Raw genomic sequence first — 19,847 nt, 5'->3', positions numbered from 1 at the left:
TAAAAACTAATTTAGAAATTTTTTTATAATGGTCTCTAATTTAGTTACTATTGTAACTAATTATTTTGTTTTCTAAAAATTGGTTTCTATTGGATGATTTGTAGTGTTCTATCTTGTATGATTCTAACTTTTTTTTTCTTATGGTTTGAGAAACATACATCATGTAGAAAATTTATTTTGAACTGTAAATGATTTTTTATTCTAATTATAATATTTAGTTTAAATTAATAATTAAGTTTCAAACAAAATATAGTTTAGTTTGATTGATTTGAATGATAATTAATTAGATAGTATTTTGAACATATTCTTTTATAGTTTATCTTTATAGTACTGTGAATTTATGTTATGATTGTATTTTATATATGATATTACAAGGTGAAGACATATTTTAGAAAAAAAAAATAGAGAGTTCTAGAGAGAAAAAAAAAAGAGTTGTTTGTAATGTGTATTCATTTTGCATTTGTATTTATGTATTTTTTTTTGAAATACAAATCCTTTATTAAGTATATTAAAATAAAATCTGTATATATGTAAATAGGGAAATTTGGTGTTGGGTGAGCAAAATAATTGAATTGAATTGAGCTTTCAACAACTACATTAAATTAGTTTTAAAAAATTTAAACTATTTTTAGTAAAAGTTAAACTAAAATCTACAGGTAGTTTAAATTAAAGTAAAAATATATATTTGTGTGCATTGTTGATATGTTGATATTTAAAGATAATAGACCATTCATAAAAAAACAATATAGTCATTTTCTGCCTTTTTGAAAACTTCATTCTAAAGTACTCCAATCTCCCATGCTTCTTTTTACTTGTGCATCCCCATATGAATCGAGACTAAAAAAAATCCATAAAATCAAAAGGCTCACACACAAAAAAAAATAAAAAAAATCACAAGACTAAAATATCAATGAAAGTCACATACACCAATCCATAATTTAAAAAAAAAATCTATTTAAAAATAAAAAATACTTAAATTTTTGTATACTCATAAAAAACATTTATTCAAATTCAATATTAATTACAAATAATAATGAACATATTTTACAAACTATTTATCCTATTTCCTTCTTAAGTAGTTTTAGAAAGAGGCTAGCAAAAATAAAGGGTCAATATTGAGAAAATATTCAAAAGATGATAAATGATAGATTTATGAATATAACTTTTCTTTTACAAAATGATTAGTCTTCTTTTTAAATACAAGTTATTGAGTGAATGAAACTTAATTAATGAGATGAAGTTGGGTTAAGAATTAATAAAAAAAGTGTTATATAGAAAATAATAATTGAAAAAATAATTCATAAAATGATGAAGTATTTACTATATGAAAAGAAAAGTATAGAAGCATATTGCATGTGATGTGGATGATGCATGAGTGTAGAAATGAGGTTGTTGGATGGATAGTGTAGAAAAGAACCCTTTTCTAACTCTCCATTTCATGATGTTCCCATCAAAATGGTAGCTGCAGATTAATCATGCTTATAAATTAAAAATGTCAATTTTCTTTATTAATAAAAGTTAGTGTGTGTGTGGTGGAAAGGGACCAATGTATTGAAACTGCTAAGTAATGGTGTTTTCTTAATTAGCATGAATTCTTGTATTTCTGGAATAGTGTGAGTGACAACACACTCGGACAATAAAAGTGTATATTAATTTCATCTTTTCAGAATGTGTTAATCACACTTCACCCTCTTATCTATATGTCTTTCATCAAATATGTTCCTGTCAAATTTTTTCTCCACTTTCGTACCTTAATTTTCTACTTCTATTTTTTTTTAAATAATAACCTTCTAAGTATAATAAAGAGTGATTTTTTATTTTATTTTTAAGTGATGGTGATTAGTAATAATTGATTGATGATTGAAGCACGTTTGAAATTAAAAAAAAATTAGTAAGTTGAAAAAATCAAATATAAAAAATTATAAAAAATATTTACTAAGAAATATCAAATATAATGAATTTTCTCACTAACTCTCTTACACAAGCTCAAAGAAATGAAAGTATTACACTACAAAAAACACATGAAGAAATTAATTTTAGAACAAAAAAAATCAGTTGTTATAGTAACTAAATTAGAGACCATTTTAGAAAAAAAAAGAAATTTATTTTTAAATTAGTTTTTATTATTGTTAAATGGTTTATAAATTTATATTTAATTAGCCACCAAGATTTTTGCTACCAAATAAACCATTTAACAATAATAAAAACTAATTTTAGAAACCAAATTTTTTTTAGTCTCTAAAATAATATCTAATTTAGTAATTATAACAACTAATTATTTTTTGTCACTAAATATTAGTTTTTATTTCATAATTTTCTTCTAATGTTACTGTTGAAAAAGAGATATGAAGATGCAAGTGAGATTATTTTTTAAATTTTTAAAAAAGTTAAAACTTTTCACAAATAAATTAAGATGAAGTGCGTTAGAAATATTGGAGAAAAAGGAAAAATTTACCTATCTTATTTGTTTCGATCATAACAAAAATTGATAAAAATATATAGTTTTTAAAACAAGTTACTTTAACTAATGGATTGATAAAATGTGTACAAATTCAAGAATATAATAGTAAAATACATAAGAAAAGGTCTGAATAGTATAATTTGTAGATAATGTGTAATTAAGTTTGATTTTTATTTATTTAACTTCGTTTGTTTAATTACGAGTCACTGTTGATATGTGAATATACGGATTTGTGTAAATTATGTATTATTTATTTCTTAAATTATTAATCATTCATGATAAAATATGAAATACTTTACGTTGGTGTAAAGTTTTAAAAATGGAAATCACCGTGACTTGCTTGGAAAAACAAACACTAAAATTTATTTAGTGCCTAGAAATTAAATTCATGTAGTATTTTTTTCAATCGGCTAAAATTAATATTTAATCGACTAAATTATAATTAATTTACAAACGTCAAAGTATTAGGTAATATACAGAGCTTATTTGTTCATTTTTTTTATATTTTGATTAAAATAGACATAAATTATTCTGAAAATATTTGTAAAAGAGTTATTTCCAGATTAAATTTTATATTTTTTTAATCTAAAGATTTTACAGTTATAAGAGCTATTCGGAGAAACAGATATGTTCTCTAAGTCAACATTAATTAATGAGTTATATTTACAAAATATAACTAATTATTACAATACAAATATTATAGGGTTATATACAAATTTTATAAAGATAAATATTTATAGAACTAAGTTCCAAAATAAAATTCTAAGACCTCCCAAATGTTTCCGTGTTTGTATTAGTATCTACTCGTGTACAGTATCACAATCAACTCAGTTCACAATACGACAAGAAAAACAAGGTAAAGTAATGAAAATAAATTTCATAACATACTCAATACATGTAAAAAGAACCAATCAATTAGTCATTTATAAAAATTCTTTCAAATGCTATAGCTATCATATAAAATTTCAATATCAATTACATCATTCATATAGATCATAAATGAATCTATTTTCAATCAAAATAATTGGATTTAATTTTAATCCACAATACTTTGATTTCATTTCAATCATATTGACTACACATGGATCCATTTGTAATAATAGTATTTTGATTTTCTTTCAATTCCTAATACTTCAATTTTATTTTAATCACATTGACTACACATGGATCCATCATCTTTCGGAAGACTCATTAAGTATGTCCCTACTAGAGATTAACATCTGATCCAATACCAAAGACTTAGATTAACACACAAATATAAGAGAAAAGATCATGGTATGTTCAAACATCAAATATCGTGTCACTACAAGCGATCACAATGTGTATGAACTCTCTCATCAACTTCTCATCACATGATACCTTTGTCTGTTTGACTTAAATCAATAGTGAAGCTAGATGCTCCTTATTAAATATAGACATTTCATACTTAATGTATCATCAAATAATAGCTCATGCATTATCCCAAATGTATGACATTAATTTCATACATTTTTCATTATTCACATACAATTCATATCATTCAATCACTTAACATTCAAGAACCTTTCCAACATAAAAAAACAACACTTAATTACCAAATTATGAAAATATAATATTTCTATATGTTCACACAACATATAATCTAACAATTTAATCAAATAACTTCTCTACATTAGAAATTGAAACATGAGACCACATCCCCTCCACATCCAAATCTTGTAGCCTAGGGTATTATTGAAAGTTAAAGTTAGCTCCCCTTACCTAAAATTCATTATTGTAATGAAAATTCCAGCTCAATTAGGGAAACTACTCCAAAATCTGGAGACCTAAAGCAAGTTGTCCAAACATCGCCAAATTTCAATATATGGCAGAATAAGTCGAGAGGACCACTTGTTTTCAACTAACCTCACTAAGATTGATGATCAAATCATATGGAAAAATGAAGAATAAGAGATCTTTAGAGTAAATAAGAACTTAATCTATTTGAATTTTTGATCAGATAAATAAGGTATGAAGAAGATAATTTAGAGAGATGGGAAGGAGAGATATATAGAGAGAAGGGAATAAGTCAAAGAAAAAGGGGTTGGGGTGCTACTTTTGCGGGGTGTTACATAAATTAAATTTTTGTTTCAAAACATCTACCAATTAATTTTTTAATAACCCAATAATTAAATCAAGATCATAGTGGATAACATAAAAGAGAGATAAAAGGAAGATCATACAAAATTTATACGGTTCACTCTTCCTCTAGAGTTACATCCATTCCTAGTTACACCAGCTGAGATTCCACACTAAATCATAGTATCTTACAATACAAGACAACCAAGAACTCACCTCTTGAATCCTATAAGAGTGTTCTATAGTCACACAACTCAGTACTACAATTAGAAACCCTATCTAATTTTACACAATAGTACAAGAAAGATTCAGAATTAGAAAGAATACACCCTGAGTTTTTTTGCAAAAACATTTAGGTTTTGAAAAAAAAAACTAGAATAAGATATTCACCAATGCAAAAGTGATCAAAGAACACAAAGATTTACTCCAAGATTCAAAATGTTCAATTTGTAATTGTTCTCTTGCTCTTAGAATAATTCAAAATCTATCTCTTTTTTGTTAATAATTCAAAGTTCTGTAAAAGCATATTTATATTCCAAAAATATTTTTAATTAAAATTGAAACTGGTAGTTTTAATCGATTAAACCTTTGTTTTAATTTGTTGATTTTACTAAAAGTGAAAACAATGGACTAAATCAAGTTTTCAATTTATTAAAACTATATCTTTTTGAAAACTAAAATATTTCAAGTTTATTAACAAGTTACATTTGATTGAAAAACCTCATTTTCTAAACTTTTTAAAAATCGTAAGTGATTAACCAATTGATTCGATAAATCAATAAGTTAAAATATTCACTTTAGTCTTTAAAGACTTCAATAAATAACATTTTAACATATTAAAGTACCAATTTAAGCCATTACAATTTTCCAAACATAATCATCAAGTTCTAAACAATTTAAAAACAATGTTTTTAGTTTTCTAAGATCAATTAAATTTGGGAAGAAAAAACTACAAACCAATTACATTGAAATCAAATCTATATACATGATAAGACAAACATAGTCTTCATTTTTTATGATGTAAACATCTTAAATATTCATGAGAGTTTAAATGCATCAAACACAACTCAATGCAATCTTTAATTCCAACAAATTATTGTTGAATGTTATTAATATTGTAATTGTTGAGTTTGTGCCTTTGTACATTAAGTTATTTTTTATTAAGAAAATATTATGAGAAAAATTACTAGCAATTTTTTTTTATGATGAAATTGAAAGCTATATAACTGAAATTATGGAAATATAAAGAGGATTTGTATAATTTTTTAGAATTTAGATTAATTGAGATCTTATTAATTACTGTACAACTTAGAAATATATTTTTATGTTTTTTTTTAATTTTGTTTTTTGACAAATTATTTAAAATTTATATTGTATTATTATTTATTCTAGTTGTTGAATGTTATGCTTGATTGGAATTTTTGGAAATGTTAAATTTATAATTATTATGTATGTGATACTGTGAAATCTAATGTTTTTGTTAGTTTTGATAATTCACCCAAACATATGAGAGTTCGTCTAATGGAACTGAATCCAACAATGAATTGATTTATAATGTAAATTTATTAAACAAATTACTTTGCCTAACAAATTTGTATTGGAACTGTTTATGTATATATGAAATTGATATATAGGTTGAAATGAAATTTGATGAATGGATTGAAAGTGAAACTAATACATGTTTATGTTCAATTATCAATTTGCATGTGTATAATTATTTGATGATGTAATATTTGAGATTATTCTTAAACTTACATTTGAGTAATTATTATATATAAGTGTATAAATTGGGTATATAATGTTGGATTACTTTTTTTTTATCAGCATGTTGAAAAGTTGGGTATGTTGGATTACATGATTTGAAGTTGGGTACCTATGGTGGTATGTTGAACCAATCTTTGGTTTATAATATTGAATATATATGAACTAATTATTGAAAAGAGATATCATTACTTCACAAATGATTTAAATCATATAAATTAACACTTGAAGTGGTGAGAAATAGAGAAAATGTTCTTATATAGTTTGATTGAACAATTATTTGTGTAATAAATTTATCCTAACTTAATTATGGACTTAAAATTTGTATGTAGATCAAAAGCGATAGTAATTGTAAAGTGATAATCTTTGATAAAATATACTTAGTATTAATATTTGAGAATAATTTTTTTTTTGTTTAATTAGTTAATATATATATATATATATATATATATATATATAAAAGAAAGAGTTATATATGAGTATATAAAATTTATGTTTTGTGAATAGATGTATTTATATATAGTTACTTAAAATTTAAAATAACCTTATAAACTATTTATTGAATATTATAAACATATTATCTATCTATCATAAAATTGTTTGGTGTACTAAAAATTTAAGACTATTACACTAAAGCAAGATTAGCGAAGTTAATCAACAATCAAGAGTTAGGTAATACAATTCTAAACATAACCCAACTCCATAATCTGACCCAATAAGAGAAAGCTCATAATAATTATATAAATAAGCACAAAATTCAAGAACCAGTACGTCATAATACAATGCTCAGTGTATTGAGTGTCGAATATTCAATTTTGACTTGAGCATCAGAGTGTCTTTTGCAAGTACCATTTGAATCTAGACTTTGTGGAAACCAGGTTAAGAGGAGGAGAGTAAGGAGCTTGCTTGGAGAGAAATAGAAATGAAGACCAACTGACCGAGAAAGTAATGGAGCAACTTAATCGTTTTATTGATTCTAACCCATTCAAGAACACAACATCGTGAAATGTAATTAAACACTAAAGTTCCAATAACTTTCTCATGTACTTCAAGGTGATGTAATTCTTGTCATTTTTATATTTTTTTAGTTACAATAAATAAACATTTGTTTTTGGAAAATTTGTTATATATATATTTTTAAATTATTCCATAAAATTTATCAAAATAATTAAATCTTATTTTTTTTAAAAAGAAAATAAAAAAATCAACTTTGTTAAAGTGTCTTTTATGACAAATAATTATTAATATTTAAAGTATGATGTCTAACCTAAAAAATTTTATAATTAAAAAGAAAATATCCTTTATTTTATTCTAAAAAGATTGAAGGAAAGAGTCTTTAAATAATTAGACTTTTTAAAAAAATATTTTTCGGGAAAAATATTCTAAATTATTTAAAACAGTTGAACAGCTTTTATGCTTCGTTATAATAATAAATAATAATAACTTTTCATTTATTTTTTATACTTTAATAAATTCCTATCATTATTATTATTATTACAAATTACAATAAAATAATAATGTTCTGTTGATCTATGCTTATCGATAATTAATAATTGATGTCGGAAACGAAAGTCAAGTCATTTTTTCCTACCGCCCTCAACGACTACTTATTTTGAATATAATTTCCTCAATGGACCATTTTATCCCTCATTCTCTTGCAGGAGCGTTTTTTTTAAATAGATTTATTTTATAAAATTTTAATTACAAATTTAATTTTCTAAATCTGAGTAATTATATGTTATTCAATTATTAACATAAAATGTTACATATTTTTTAGTGATAATAATAAATTACTTATTCATATAGTATATTAATTTAAAATTATTTTAATATAATAAAAAATAAAAAGACATAATAAACCTTAATCGTTAGTAAGTTTTAATAGCAAACTTTAGATTTAATAACAAACTTTAACATTTTTTTATCATGACAAAAGTATTAAGATTTTTTAATAATTAATGATATATTAATTAAACCAAAATTATTTAATATTCAAAAATTAAAAATCTAAATATACAATCAAAATTATATAAGAAACAACATCACATATTTTATGATTTAAGTAATTTTTTTAATGCATTTCTCCGCTCTAAAACTAGTAATGGTTGTGGTTAATTTGAACTTTTCCAAAAAAACGACTTTTGGATAATTTCAAGAGACCATTTTGTTTAACTTTCAATTATATTTTACTTTCTCATAGGATTAATGGTCCACTCACATTTTCTATTTTTTTATTTGAATCGATATAATATTATGAGGTTAATACTTATACTTTTACAATATAAAACAATTTTACACAATTTATTACAAACCACCATGATACAATTTTTAAGATAATTATTGTAACATTCAATAAATATATTTATGAATTTTTTTATGATTTATGATTAAATGATAATGTAAATAATAATTTACTATATTTATTAATACTTTTTATGAATTTAGAGACTCAATTTGAAGTTGTTGACAAAAGAAATAAGTTGGAGAAAATAAAACAAAGATTAGTGTGTTAATTTGCTTTTTCTATTGCAAAATGTTTATCTCAGTCAATACAAAACAAGAACAAGAGTATAAATTCAAATGAAAAAAAAATGTTACTAACATAAAGTTGTGAAGTCCTAACAAACATTTACCTAATTTTCTCTGTATATTTTTCACATTCTTATATATTTCTAGTTATTTAATATAAATGAGACATTATTATTTCAATATTTGATGTAACCCATCCACAATGTATTGTGATTTGATTAGAAGCATGTACTTCAAAGTATATATTAAAAATAGCAATGGATGTCTATTATTTTTTGACAAAAATATATGTAAATTTTAATTTAATATATTCTTAATAAGTTTTTAAACGGTAAACTAACTTAAAATTATCTTATACAAAATTTAAATTATTACAAAAATAAACAATATAACTGCATGTATTTGTCATTAGATGACAATTTATCTTTTAAACTGTTAATATATTTCAATTAAATTCATAAATATAATTACTTTTTTAGTATATGAGTTATTATTATTATTATTATTATTCTTAAATAATTGAAAATTAATTGTTTAGGAAAATTGTATCTGGACACTTTTATTCATCAAAAAGAAGAATGAATTATATAACTGAAAAACAGTTATAAAAAATAAAGAGAGAAAATAATACTGTCTTTAAAAATATTAGATTAATAATGTAAATTATATATTTAACCTTTTCTTAACGCCGACCACTTTCTTTTATCATTACCTTTTTATTTAAAAGCAATAATTTCTTCATAAATCAAAAAGGACAATTTAGGGATTTCGGTCGTAACATTCATAACGGTCATCTTTCTTCAATCAAAGTTAATCCAATTCAAACACTCTTCATCTTCTCTTCACTCTCTATCCAACATTTGAATCTAAATTCTCTCTCTCTCTCTCTCTTCTGAATTTCATTTTTTCAAAAAAATGAGGCAAAAGAAGAACAACACAGATTCAAGTGGTTTCTTGGGAAGCATTTCTTCGAATTTTCTCAGATCAATCTCTTCTTCCAATCGCAAACCCACTTCTTCATCCTTTACAAACCATAAATTCCTAAAGTCGGACGTTGAAAACACTCCCCCTACCCATCCAAACATTTCCCTCAATCACCACCAACAATTGAAGCCCACCGACCCATTTCCCCAGAGCAACTCACATGTGAAGGCAAGTTCAAAATTTGCTTCCTTTGGTCACATTTCAACTTTCAAGCTGTAATCTGTAGCCCCAGAAACTAGTGTGTAAAGTAATTATTATTTTTTGCTTATGATATGTTGTGTATTTTGGAGCAGGTTGTGGTGAGAATTAAGCCAGAAAATATCAATGGAAAAGAGGGGGATTGGGAAATTAAGAAGGTTTCTTCTGATGCCCTGTGTATTGGGGACATAAAGTTCATGTTTGATGAAGTTTTTGATGGCAACTCCAATCAGGTAGGAACTTCGCTTCATTGTGTGATTGTGATTCGTGTTTGAAATCTTAAAGTATCTCTTAATGTAAGAAAAAAAAAGGTAATTTGAAATTACATCACTTTGCTGTAATAATGAGGGAATGAGGACTTTGCCTTTCTTTATTCGATGATTTTGCTGCCTGGTTTTCTTTTCAAGAGAAGATCAATCTTGAATTTGATTTATGTGCTGTTGTATGTTCAGGAAGATGTTTTTCAGTCAGTGGGTGTTCCCTTGGTTAGAAATGCCTTAGCTGGTTACAACACTACTATTCTGTCATTTGGCCAGGTACATTTGGTTGCTTGCTATGCGTTTGAACTTTTTTAGTGACAAAACGAGTGTCAATTTTTGATGGAATATTGAGGATTATTTTTCCTTCTTACCTGTGTTGTGCTTCTTTACTAGTCTGGGAGTGGAAAGACTTACACAATGTGGGGTCCCCCAAGTGCCATGGTTGATGAGTCCTCGTCTTCTAGTCAATTGGGAATTGTTCCTCGGATCTTCAGAATGTTATTATCTGAGTTAGAGAGAGTATGCTCGCTCTATCTTCAACTTTAATCACTAATTTTTTTCATATATATATATATTCTTTTAAATTTTGAATGATTGAGTTTGGATTACAATATAGGAGAGGCTTGCTTCTGATCAGAAGCAGTTCAACTATCAATGTCGCTGTTCATTTCTCGAGGTAAATCAGAACTTAAGTTTCCTTTATAAAGCTTCCCAAAACAGCAATGAGTTGGTCGCTGGATATTGCTAAAGTGTGTTTCTTCCTTCGTTTTTTGCTCTGTGTTTTAAAACAGATAAACAACGAACGAATTGGCAATTTACTCAATCCTATCCAGCAGAACCTTGAGGTAGGCAATATGCTCCGTCTTTTGAGTACAAATTTATCAATGTAATGCTTCATGTTTCTTCTGTTTCTAGTTGCTACATGCTTATTACCTATGTCAAAATTATTGCAGATGAAGGATGATTCAAGAAATGCTCCTTATATTGAGAATCTGGTTGAGGAATACATCACTAATTATGATGATGTGGCACAAATTTTGATTAAGGTCTACATTGTTGAAATCTATATGCAATTTATGAGAAGCTAAAAGCTTTGTTTCTGTTAGCTGATATTTTTGGTCTAACTATAGTATGGATTTGCCCATTAATGACAGCAGTTCTTTTTTAATCTTAATCGGCTAAGTTCATTCTTTTATGTATGCTGCAGGGCCTTTCAAGGAGGAAAAAGGAAGCAACAAGCTTAAATTCTAATAGCTCTGGATCGCACATAATTTTCACTTTTGTCATTGAATCTTTGTGCAAGGTACTGTCAAATTTCGAAATGAGATATACTGTCAAATTTTTGTAATTCTACCTGACATTAACAGCAGTTTTGTACGAAACAGTTGGTTTTCTAAGGTTGAAGGCAGACTTATATTGTTAATTCTTTTCATTAGTTTGGTTGATTAAACACAATTTTCGTAAACTGATGTTACAGGGAACCACAAAGGACATTTTCAGTAGCTCAAAAGTTAGCAGAATCAGCCTTATTGATCTTGCTGGACTGGACAGGGATGAAGTTGGTGATGTAGGTAGCCAATGTGCAAGGGAAAACAGACAAGTAGAGAAATCAGTGTCTCAGCTTGAGTAAGATCCCGTGACTAAGTTACTTCTTAGAGTGTGTTTGGGTTAACAACTTAAATAAGTACTTTTTGAAGAAGTGCTTATCATGCAAGTGTTTATGTAAATTGGAATAAGTGTGAAAGTGACTTATGGACATGTCTTATAATTGAACTAATGTGAAAATAACTTATGGACATGTCATAAGCTATTTTCACAAGTTTTCCCTAATACTTAAAAAGGCTTCATGTCATAAAATAAGCCTAAGTAATTTGCTAGCATAGCAAATTCTCTTCCAGACAGAGCCTTAGTTCTTATTGTAATTTCTATAGTCTGATTATTTCTATTTGTAACCACTGTTATATTTATCTGGTGTAGGCATTTAGTGGATGCTCTGACTAAGAAATCTCAGTCTGGAAAAAATGGAGACATTCTGCACAGCGACTCCTGTTTAACACGCTTACTACAAGAACCACTTGGTGGAAATGCCAAACTTTCAGTAATATGTTCCATCTCCCCTAATAACAAGTATTAACCTGGATTGAAGACCATAATTTGTTCATATATAGAGTGTAGTGGGAGGGTATTTTTGAGTTCTAAAAATAAAGATTGCGCTTGTTGATTGTAGGAGTAACGATAAAACCCTGCGCACACTCAGATTTGGTGAGCAGGTAAGATCCATCAGAAATGAGCCTGTTATCAATGTAATAAAGGAGACTGATGTTGATTTGAGTAATAACATCAGACACTTGAAGGTATATTCCTGGACTCATGTAGGTAGTTGTTATTGAAAGATCAAACTCTAATGCAAATCTTTGGATTACAATATGTTTTCTATGGTTCAGGAAGAACTTATTAGAGCAAAGACTGATATTCACAGCTCAGCTGGGAGTAAAGATGGATACTTCCAAGGACAAAATGTGCGGGAAAGCCTGAATCAGATGAGAGTCAGCTTAAACCGCTCTCTTCTCTTATCCAACATAGATTGTGATACTATTGAGCGCGTAAATGTCAGTGAGGATGACATACAGCAATTATGCCAGCAAATTGAAGAATTGGATAGTTCATCTGAAGGAAATCCAAAGGACATATCTCTTGAGGAAAATTGTGATGCAGACCCCACCAGTGGTGATGAAATTGAAAAGGCTGAGGAATGCTGCGGAAAAACATTGGGCATTTCAGTAAATTCATGTAATCAATCTCCAGTACTTGCTGGACCACAGTTGTCTGAGTCTCCAAAATTCAGCAAAATTCAAAGGAAAAGTTTGGCTATTTCATCAAGTTATCTTGGAAGTTGGAACAATGTGGCAGAGAGTTCAACTTTCAGTAACGATGTGTTGAACAAACCATTTAAACAAGACAAGCACGTGCAATCCTCGTTACAGTCTAGCAAGGTTGAGTCCTTGGCAGCAAGCCTTCAGAAGGGACTACAGATTATTGACTATCACCAGCATAACTCAGCACTGAACAAATCTTCAACTTCCTTCTCCTTTGAGCACTTAACTTTGACACCTTGTCCAGACATTGACAAGGCTGAATCTTGTGACCAAACAATACCACAGAAAGCTTACAGTGAAGAAGTAGGTTCTTTCCTTTGTGCATCATGCCGGACTAAACTATCTAATCAGGATTCCAGTGTGGTCCAAGTATGTATTGTTTTAATTTTCTCAAGTATCTGTTTAAATACCTTCTTTTATGTCTTGACTTCATTTATCCATTTTTTGACAATTTAGTTAGCATTTGGAGAATGTAATGGCAAAAACATCATAAAAGAGAAGGAGCTCGAGATTGTTTGCAAGGAGCAAGCAGCTAGAATTGAGCAACTAAATCAGTTGGTATAATATTCCTCCCATTTTCCATTATGAGTTGTGGTTTTGACTTTACATTTAATGGCGATGTCTCTTATAACCAGGTGGAGAAATTGAAAGGAGAGAGAGATCCGAACTCAATTACTGTGTATAACTCGATGACAGATGAAGAAAAGGTCAGTTGAATGTATTATAATTTATAGTTTATAATAACTATAAAGTCTATCCACTTGATGGTTAGTTTTCATTTGTTTTGGTTGATATCATTTGCAGCTTCTAAGGGAATTTTCCTCAAATGGTCATTTGCCATGTATTATGGAAGAAAAATGTGAAATTAAAGAAGTTCAGGAAGAGTTAGGCCAAAAGGACATCACTTTTGATTCAACTGAGAAGGAGTCACTTCTTGAGGAAATTCAGAATCTAAGGAGCAAGCTGCAGTCATGTAGTGATGCACCAGTTAAAAAATCTACTGACAAACTAAGATCTTCTTTGATGTCAAGATCCATACAACTGCAAAAAAGCGGGGTATTTTCTTATGATAATGGCAACGAAGAGCTAGAGAATGAAAGACAGAGATGGACAGAAATGGAAAGTGAGTGGATTTGTCTTACTGATGAACTTAGAGCTGATCTTGAGTCTTATCGCCAACATACTGAGAGGTTGGAGATGGAACTGAAGTCAGAAAAGAAGTGCGTGGCAGAAATAGATGATGCGCTAAAGAGAGCAGTTATGGGAAATGCTAGAATGGTGGAACACTATGCTGATCTACAAGAAAAATACGATGATTTGTTTGCGAAACACGATGCCATAATGGAAGGGATAGCAGAAGTGAAGAAGGCAGCAGCGAAAGCCTCAAAAAAAGGTCACGCACGCTTTGCCAAATCTCTTTCCGCTGAGCTTTCTGCGTTGAGGGTGGAAAGAGAAAGGGAATCAAAATTATTGAAAAAGGAGAACCAGAACTTGAAGACTCAACTTCGAGAGACTGCAGAAGCTGTTCAGGCTGCTGGAGAGCTACTTGTTAGACTAAGAGAAGCTGAACATGCAGCAGCTTTTGCAGAGGTACAATTCTATCTGATTTTAAGGGTTCTAGAATCAATGTAACATATTTTAGGGAGTTAATGCTGGTGTTCTTTTGGGATGGTGTTTTTTGGATCACTAATTACCAAATAAACAGGAAAAAAAGAAAGGGGCTGGGCAAGTAATACAGAATTAACAAGGAAACACAGAATGTTCTCAAGATAGATTGTATTCCACTAATTTTCTGCCTCCCTATTAAAGGGAACAATTATGTTACCAGTATCTGTGGTTGTGAAGATTCTGCATATATTCTGTCTTAACATGTTTTTAAACATTTCTTGAATATTATATTTCTTATGTTCTACAGGAGAACTTTGCAAATGTGCAACAAGATAATGAAAATTTGAAGATGCAAATTGAGAAGCTGAAAAGAAAACACAAGACAGAGATTAATACCATGAAGCAGTACATTACAGAGAGCAAATTACCTGAGTCTGCACTGCAACCACTGTATAGAGAGGATTCTGATTTGGCACACAATGCAGCTTCCTCCTATTCATACGATGATCAGGCATGGAGATCAGAATTTGGAGCAATATATCAGGAGCATTACTAACTTACCTGCTGTTAGTATTCTTAGCATTTCATCAGATAATTGTCCAAGCAATTTGTCTGGCTGGCATTAGATCCTACTTGGATCAAAGGGCATTCTCCTACATGCCACTATTCTTTTTTGTGTATTCCTAGAAATTCATTGTATTTTTTCCAAGCTGTGATAATCGAAACCCTTGTTCTGGAACTGCAATTCTTTTGTCTGCTTGTATTGAAGATATGGGTAAAATCTTTCATGGTATAAAGAAATCGCCCAATTCTCCAAATTGCCAAAACTTTTCACAAAATGAATGTTATACTCATCTTAGTATGATAGTTTATGCATCTAACATGATTTATCTATTCTATTAGTTATAGCAGTAACATAAGGAAACATTGTTAGCTGTTTTATGAGAGTCAGTATAATACGATTGCCGCGTTACTCCGAGACAAAGAACACGTGAATGGAATGAAGGTTAACACTCTCTGCAAACGAGCACACACAACACCATAAAGCACACTCTGTATAAAGAACGAAACCCTAAAAGAAAGGGAAAAGGCAAAGAGACAGAGAATGAAGAGAATCGTGGAAGAAAGAAAACTGATATTGAAATAATAGGTGTAAAAAGCAATACAAGGGTGTGCAATATAAAAGAAAAAGAAAAGCAGCGTAAAGTGGGCCTAAGTACATGATAAGTTACAAAAAGTAAAAAAGGCCCAAAACAAGCCCAAAAAAGAAAAACAACTTTATCACAGTATATTTATGATCAGATCGACATTTTTTTTCGACTCTTTCTTCCTACACCTCCATACCTTCTTCTGCTACTCCCATACTAAATGTAAAAATACCGTTTTCTCCTTTTTTGTGCCACCTTCATACATAATCCAGAAGATGTTTTTGGATCCGGAATTATTCTTGAGATTTATAAAATCCATAACTCTTTTTTGCATTTGAAATAAGCCTATGGATTATGTAATCCAGAAGCTAATTTTATGTATAGAAAAGATTTCTGGATTATATAATTCAGAAGCTAATCACAAAAGACTTTCGGATTACATAATCCGAAAGCTAATTATGAATTTAGAAAAAGATTTTCAAATTTTGTAATTCGAAATATTAAAAAAAAAATATTTTTGGGATAAAAAAATTTATGGAGTGACAGAAGGTATGGATGAGGTGCAGGAAGAAGCAGCCTCCTATGTTTACCATCAACAGTCTCTCATCTTCAGAAAAAGACAAAATAGCACCTAACCTAATAACAATGATAAAACCATGCACAATTTCACTTTAATATTTTTGAATTTTTACTTTTAATTAGCAGAAACACGATTTCATTTTATTTTAAATATACTAAAGCATGTAAAAAATTATTTTAAAAAATTGTATTTCTAAGGAAGATTTAAGTTTATTTTTTTTAAATGTTTCGGTAAAACTGTGTTAGAAGCAGGAATTCATGAAATAGTGTTTAGAGCATCTCTCTGACAACCATTTTTTTATGATTTTTCAAATTCTTTTTATTGGAGTCAATCTATTTGTTTCTTATGTAAAAAACTGTTTTTTAAAAAAATGAAAATTATTTCTATTAGAACAACAAAAAATGATACTGGATATCATGAAAAGACTTTTTTTTAAATGGTGTTGAATTTCTCTACTAACAAATTTGAATGTAAGTTGTTTATACTATATTTGGTTGCCGTATAAGGGTTAGACCATTCGGTTCCTATTTATTTATTTTTTATTGTTGATAAAAAAATTATATTTGATTAAAAAAAAAACGAAGAAAGAAAGATAAAAACTGTATTGTATGTTTGAGGAGAAAGTATCATAAAAGTAAATAAATGTTGTAATATCCAAAAATAATAAATAAATAAAAATTAAATAATTATAAAATTATAAAGTTATTTATATATATATTTTTTGTCAGTCTGGATGATTGGAGGTTGAACTGTTTAAATGTAACAAATAGATGAGAGAGTTTTACCTAAAAAATATAGAAGATACTTAAGTATGCGAGAACATAAAATAAAATATGAGTGTAATAAGTATTGATGAAATATGAATTGCCTTAATTGTCATTTTTTTTATAAATTTTTTTGGTTAATATTCTTCCACTTATCTTGTATTCTCAAAATAATATTATAATAAATTTAAATTTAAATTTAAATAATAATAAATATATCTTTAATTTTCCTATGTTAGTTAAGAGCTTATATTTTGAATTTTTCTTTCAAAATTGATCTATTTTGTTAATTTTCAAAACAAGTTACATCAATTTGTAAAAGGCACAAGACTGTTATATATTGTTGAAAACAGAGCTTAATTAATGGCCGAGAATGGAAGAAATAAAAGAAACGGGCCAAAATAAGAAAAAAAATAACATAAAGAATTAGATTTAAGCTATAATAATTAGCTTTTTCATTGATAAAAACAAAACGAAACATTTTGGTTTCCATGTAGCCTTTGTTGTAGATTAATAAATTGCTCAAACATTTTCTAGCACATTTTGAAAGATTTTTCTTTTTCTTTTAAAAACACACACACACATATATATATATATATATATATATATATATATATATTTTGTATAAAAAATGCTATCTTTTATAAATATATAAGATATAAAAAAAGCAGACAATTATGACATTTTTTTAGAAGCTTACCTGACAATATATAGATTTATATATAAATACATGAGATACTTAGACTTGCTCTCCCATATAGTTTATAATATAAGTTTTTTTACCTAATTGATTTGTAATTAATAATTATTTTTTTATGATTGTAAGTATATATTTAAAGTAAAATTGTAGTTATTATATTAAGAGAAGTAAATGGAAGTTAATTTAAATAACACATGAAACAGAGTACATAATTAGATGAAGACTACTTTAAAAATCAGAGTTAAGAAAAATAATTTTCTTTTCAAAATTTTGATAGGCAAGAAAAAGGGTGAAAGAATACTAACTCGTATTTTAACAGAGAATGTCCTAATTATTGAAATATTTGAATATATTATTGATCGTACTTAAAATTATTTATTTTTTAAATGCATTATTTAAATAAGTCAGTTTAAATTAATAATTTTTTTATTTAGATAAAAATTTAAATTATAAATAAGTGTAAAAATTTGTTTATATATTAAACAATAATTAATAATTCAAAATTATGAATACTCATAATTTTTTAATGGTTTTTTTTATCGGTGTTATTTTTCCGTTAAATTTGTCAAAAAATAATTCAATTGGATAGTAATAAAGGTTTTTTACTAAAAAATTTATGTTTTGTTTAAATTTTGTAATTATAAAACATATTATAAATGATTTCAATTTTTTTATATTATTCTCTTAAAATTACCATAAAGATAATTGTAAGACTACCACCGACAAATATAATTAATTTATACAACTGCCTATTTGACAACTACAATAAATCCAATTTAATAAACATTTAATAGAAGTACTTTAAAATAAACAAAAACCAAACCACCACTTTGTCGCAAAACATTTAATAAAAACACCATAAAAACTCACCTAAAGTAGTTATTATTATTAAAAAAAAATATTAATTAATTTATAAATTGATATCTAATTAATAATTAAATTTTTTTATAGTTAATTAATTATTTTTTATCTATAAAATTAGTTTTTATTTAATAATTTTTTATAGTGTAATATTAAAAATATACGATTAAGAAACGTTATCCACAAATAAAAGAACAACATAGTGGATGATCAATAATACCTCTCCTAAATTAAAAAGAATTTATCTATAATTTTTATTCAGTTCATTAATATACCTACACTATTTTTATAAATTAAAGAAGATATGGTTATAAAATATTTTATACACATTTATAATTTAACCAATAAAAATTCTTCTCCTCAAGTTTGTAAATGAATGTCATACATTTTTAATTTTTCTAATAATTTTCTAAAAACCTGATTTGTCATAACTTTGGTAAGAATATTTGCTAAGTGTCTTCAAATTAAATATTTGGTAATTTTAGAATATTTTTATCAAGTTTTTTCTTAATGAAAAAACTATCAATCTCCACATGCTTTATAAAGTCGTGTTAGATAAAATTGTATCATGTGAAACTTTATTATTAATACAATTGAATGGGACATGTATGTGCATAGCTTCATCTCAAATTTATTTGCCAAGTACTCTTTTAATGTATTGCGTTTGTTTAAATCTTTCCGGTAACCATCATGTCATCAACATAGAAAGTAAGAATTGTAATATTTCTTTCTTTTTTCTTTATAAACAAGATACCAAGAAAATACTTCAAAGGAACAAGATCATTTATCTAAAAATCATTTACAAAGTACTCTTTTAACATCTTGCGTTCCTCTAAATCATCCCGGTAATTATCATGTCATCAACATATGTCCTAATCAATCATTCTGTTAAATTTTCATGTATCACAATTTCAACTATACTTGAATAGGAATTCAAACATATTTTCTTTTCTAACTTGTGTTTAATTCATCTCACTATTTAATATTTAAACTCAATTTTTTTTCACAATTTAATGTTAA

General features: G+C 27.1%; 1 protein-coding gene across 1 annotated transcript; it reads left to right on the top strand.

Annotated features, from left to right (window-relative positions):
• Positions 1-9,660: 9,660 nt before the first annotated feature.
• LOC137831305 (kinesin-like protein KIN-12F) lies at positions 9,661-15,655 on the top strand. Its single transcript, XM_068638929.1, has 16 exons — positions 9,661-10,000; positions 10,126-10,263; positions 10,483-10,566; positions 10,684-10,809; positions 10,907-10,966; positions 11,082-11,135; positions 11,244-11,336; positions 11,498-11,593; positions 11,768-11,916; positions 12,268-12,417; positions 12,518-12,644; positions 12,735-13,535; positions 13,623-13,724; positions 13,802-13,873; positions 13,971-14,756; positions 15,082-15,655. Exons 1-16 carry the CDS (start codon positions 9,764-9,766, stop codon positions 15,328-15,330), a joined length of 3,324 nt encoding a protein of 1,107 aa, XP_068495030.1. The 5' UTR covers positions 9,661-9,763; the 3' UTR covers positions 15,331-15,655.
• Positions 15,656-19,847: the final 4,192 nt, after the last annotated feature.

Source organism: Phaseolus vulgaris, chromosome 6 (assembly GCF_000499845.2).
Source record: "Phaseolus vulgaris cultivar G19833 chromosome 6, P. vulgaris v2.0, whole genome shotgun sequence".
NCBI lineage: Eukaryota > Viridiplantae > Streptophyta > Magnoliopsida > Fabales > Fabaceae > Phaseolus > Phaseolus vulgaris.
This window is presented reverse-complemented; position numbering and strand designations above follow the sequence as displayed.

Bases quoted from the DNA above. Each gene is read 5' to 3' on its own strand.
- LOC137831305 (XM_068638929.1), top strand. From the start codon at position 9,764: ATGAGGCAAAAGAAGAACAACACAGATTCAAGTGGTTTCTTGGGAAGC. The intron at 12,645-12,734 runs GTATATTCCTGG...TCTATGGTTCAG, and splicing joins ATAACATCAGACACTTGAAG to GAAGAACTTATTAGAGCAAA. The intron at 13,874-13,970 runs GTCAGTTGAATG...TATCATTTGCAG, and splicing joins CGATGACAGATGAAGAAAAG to CTTCTAAGGGAATTTTCCTC.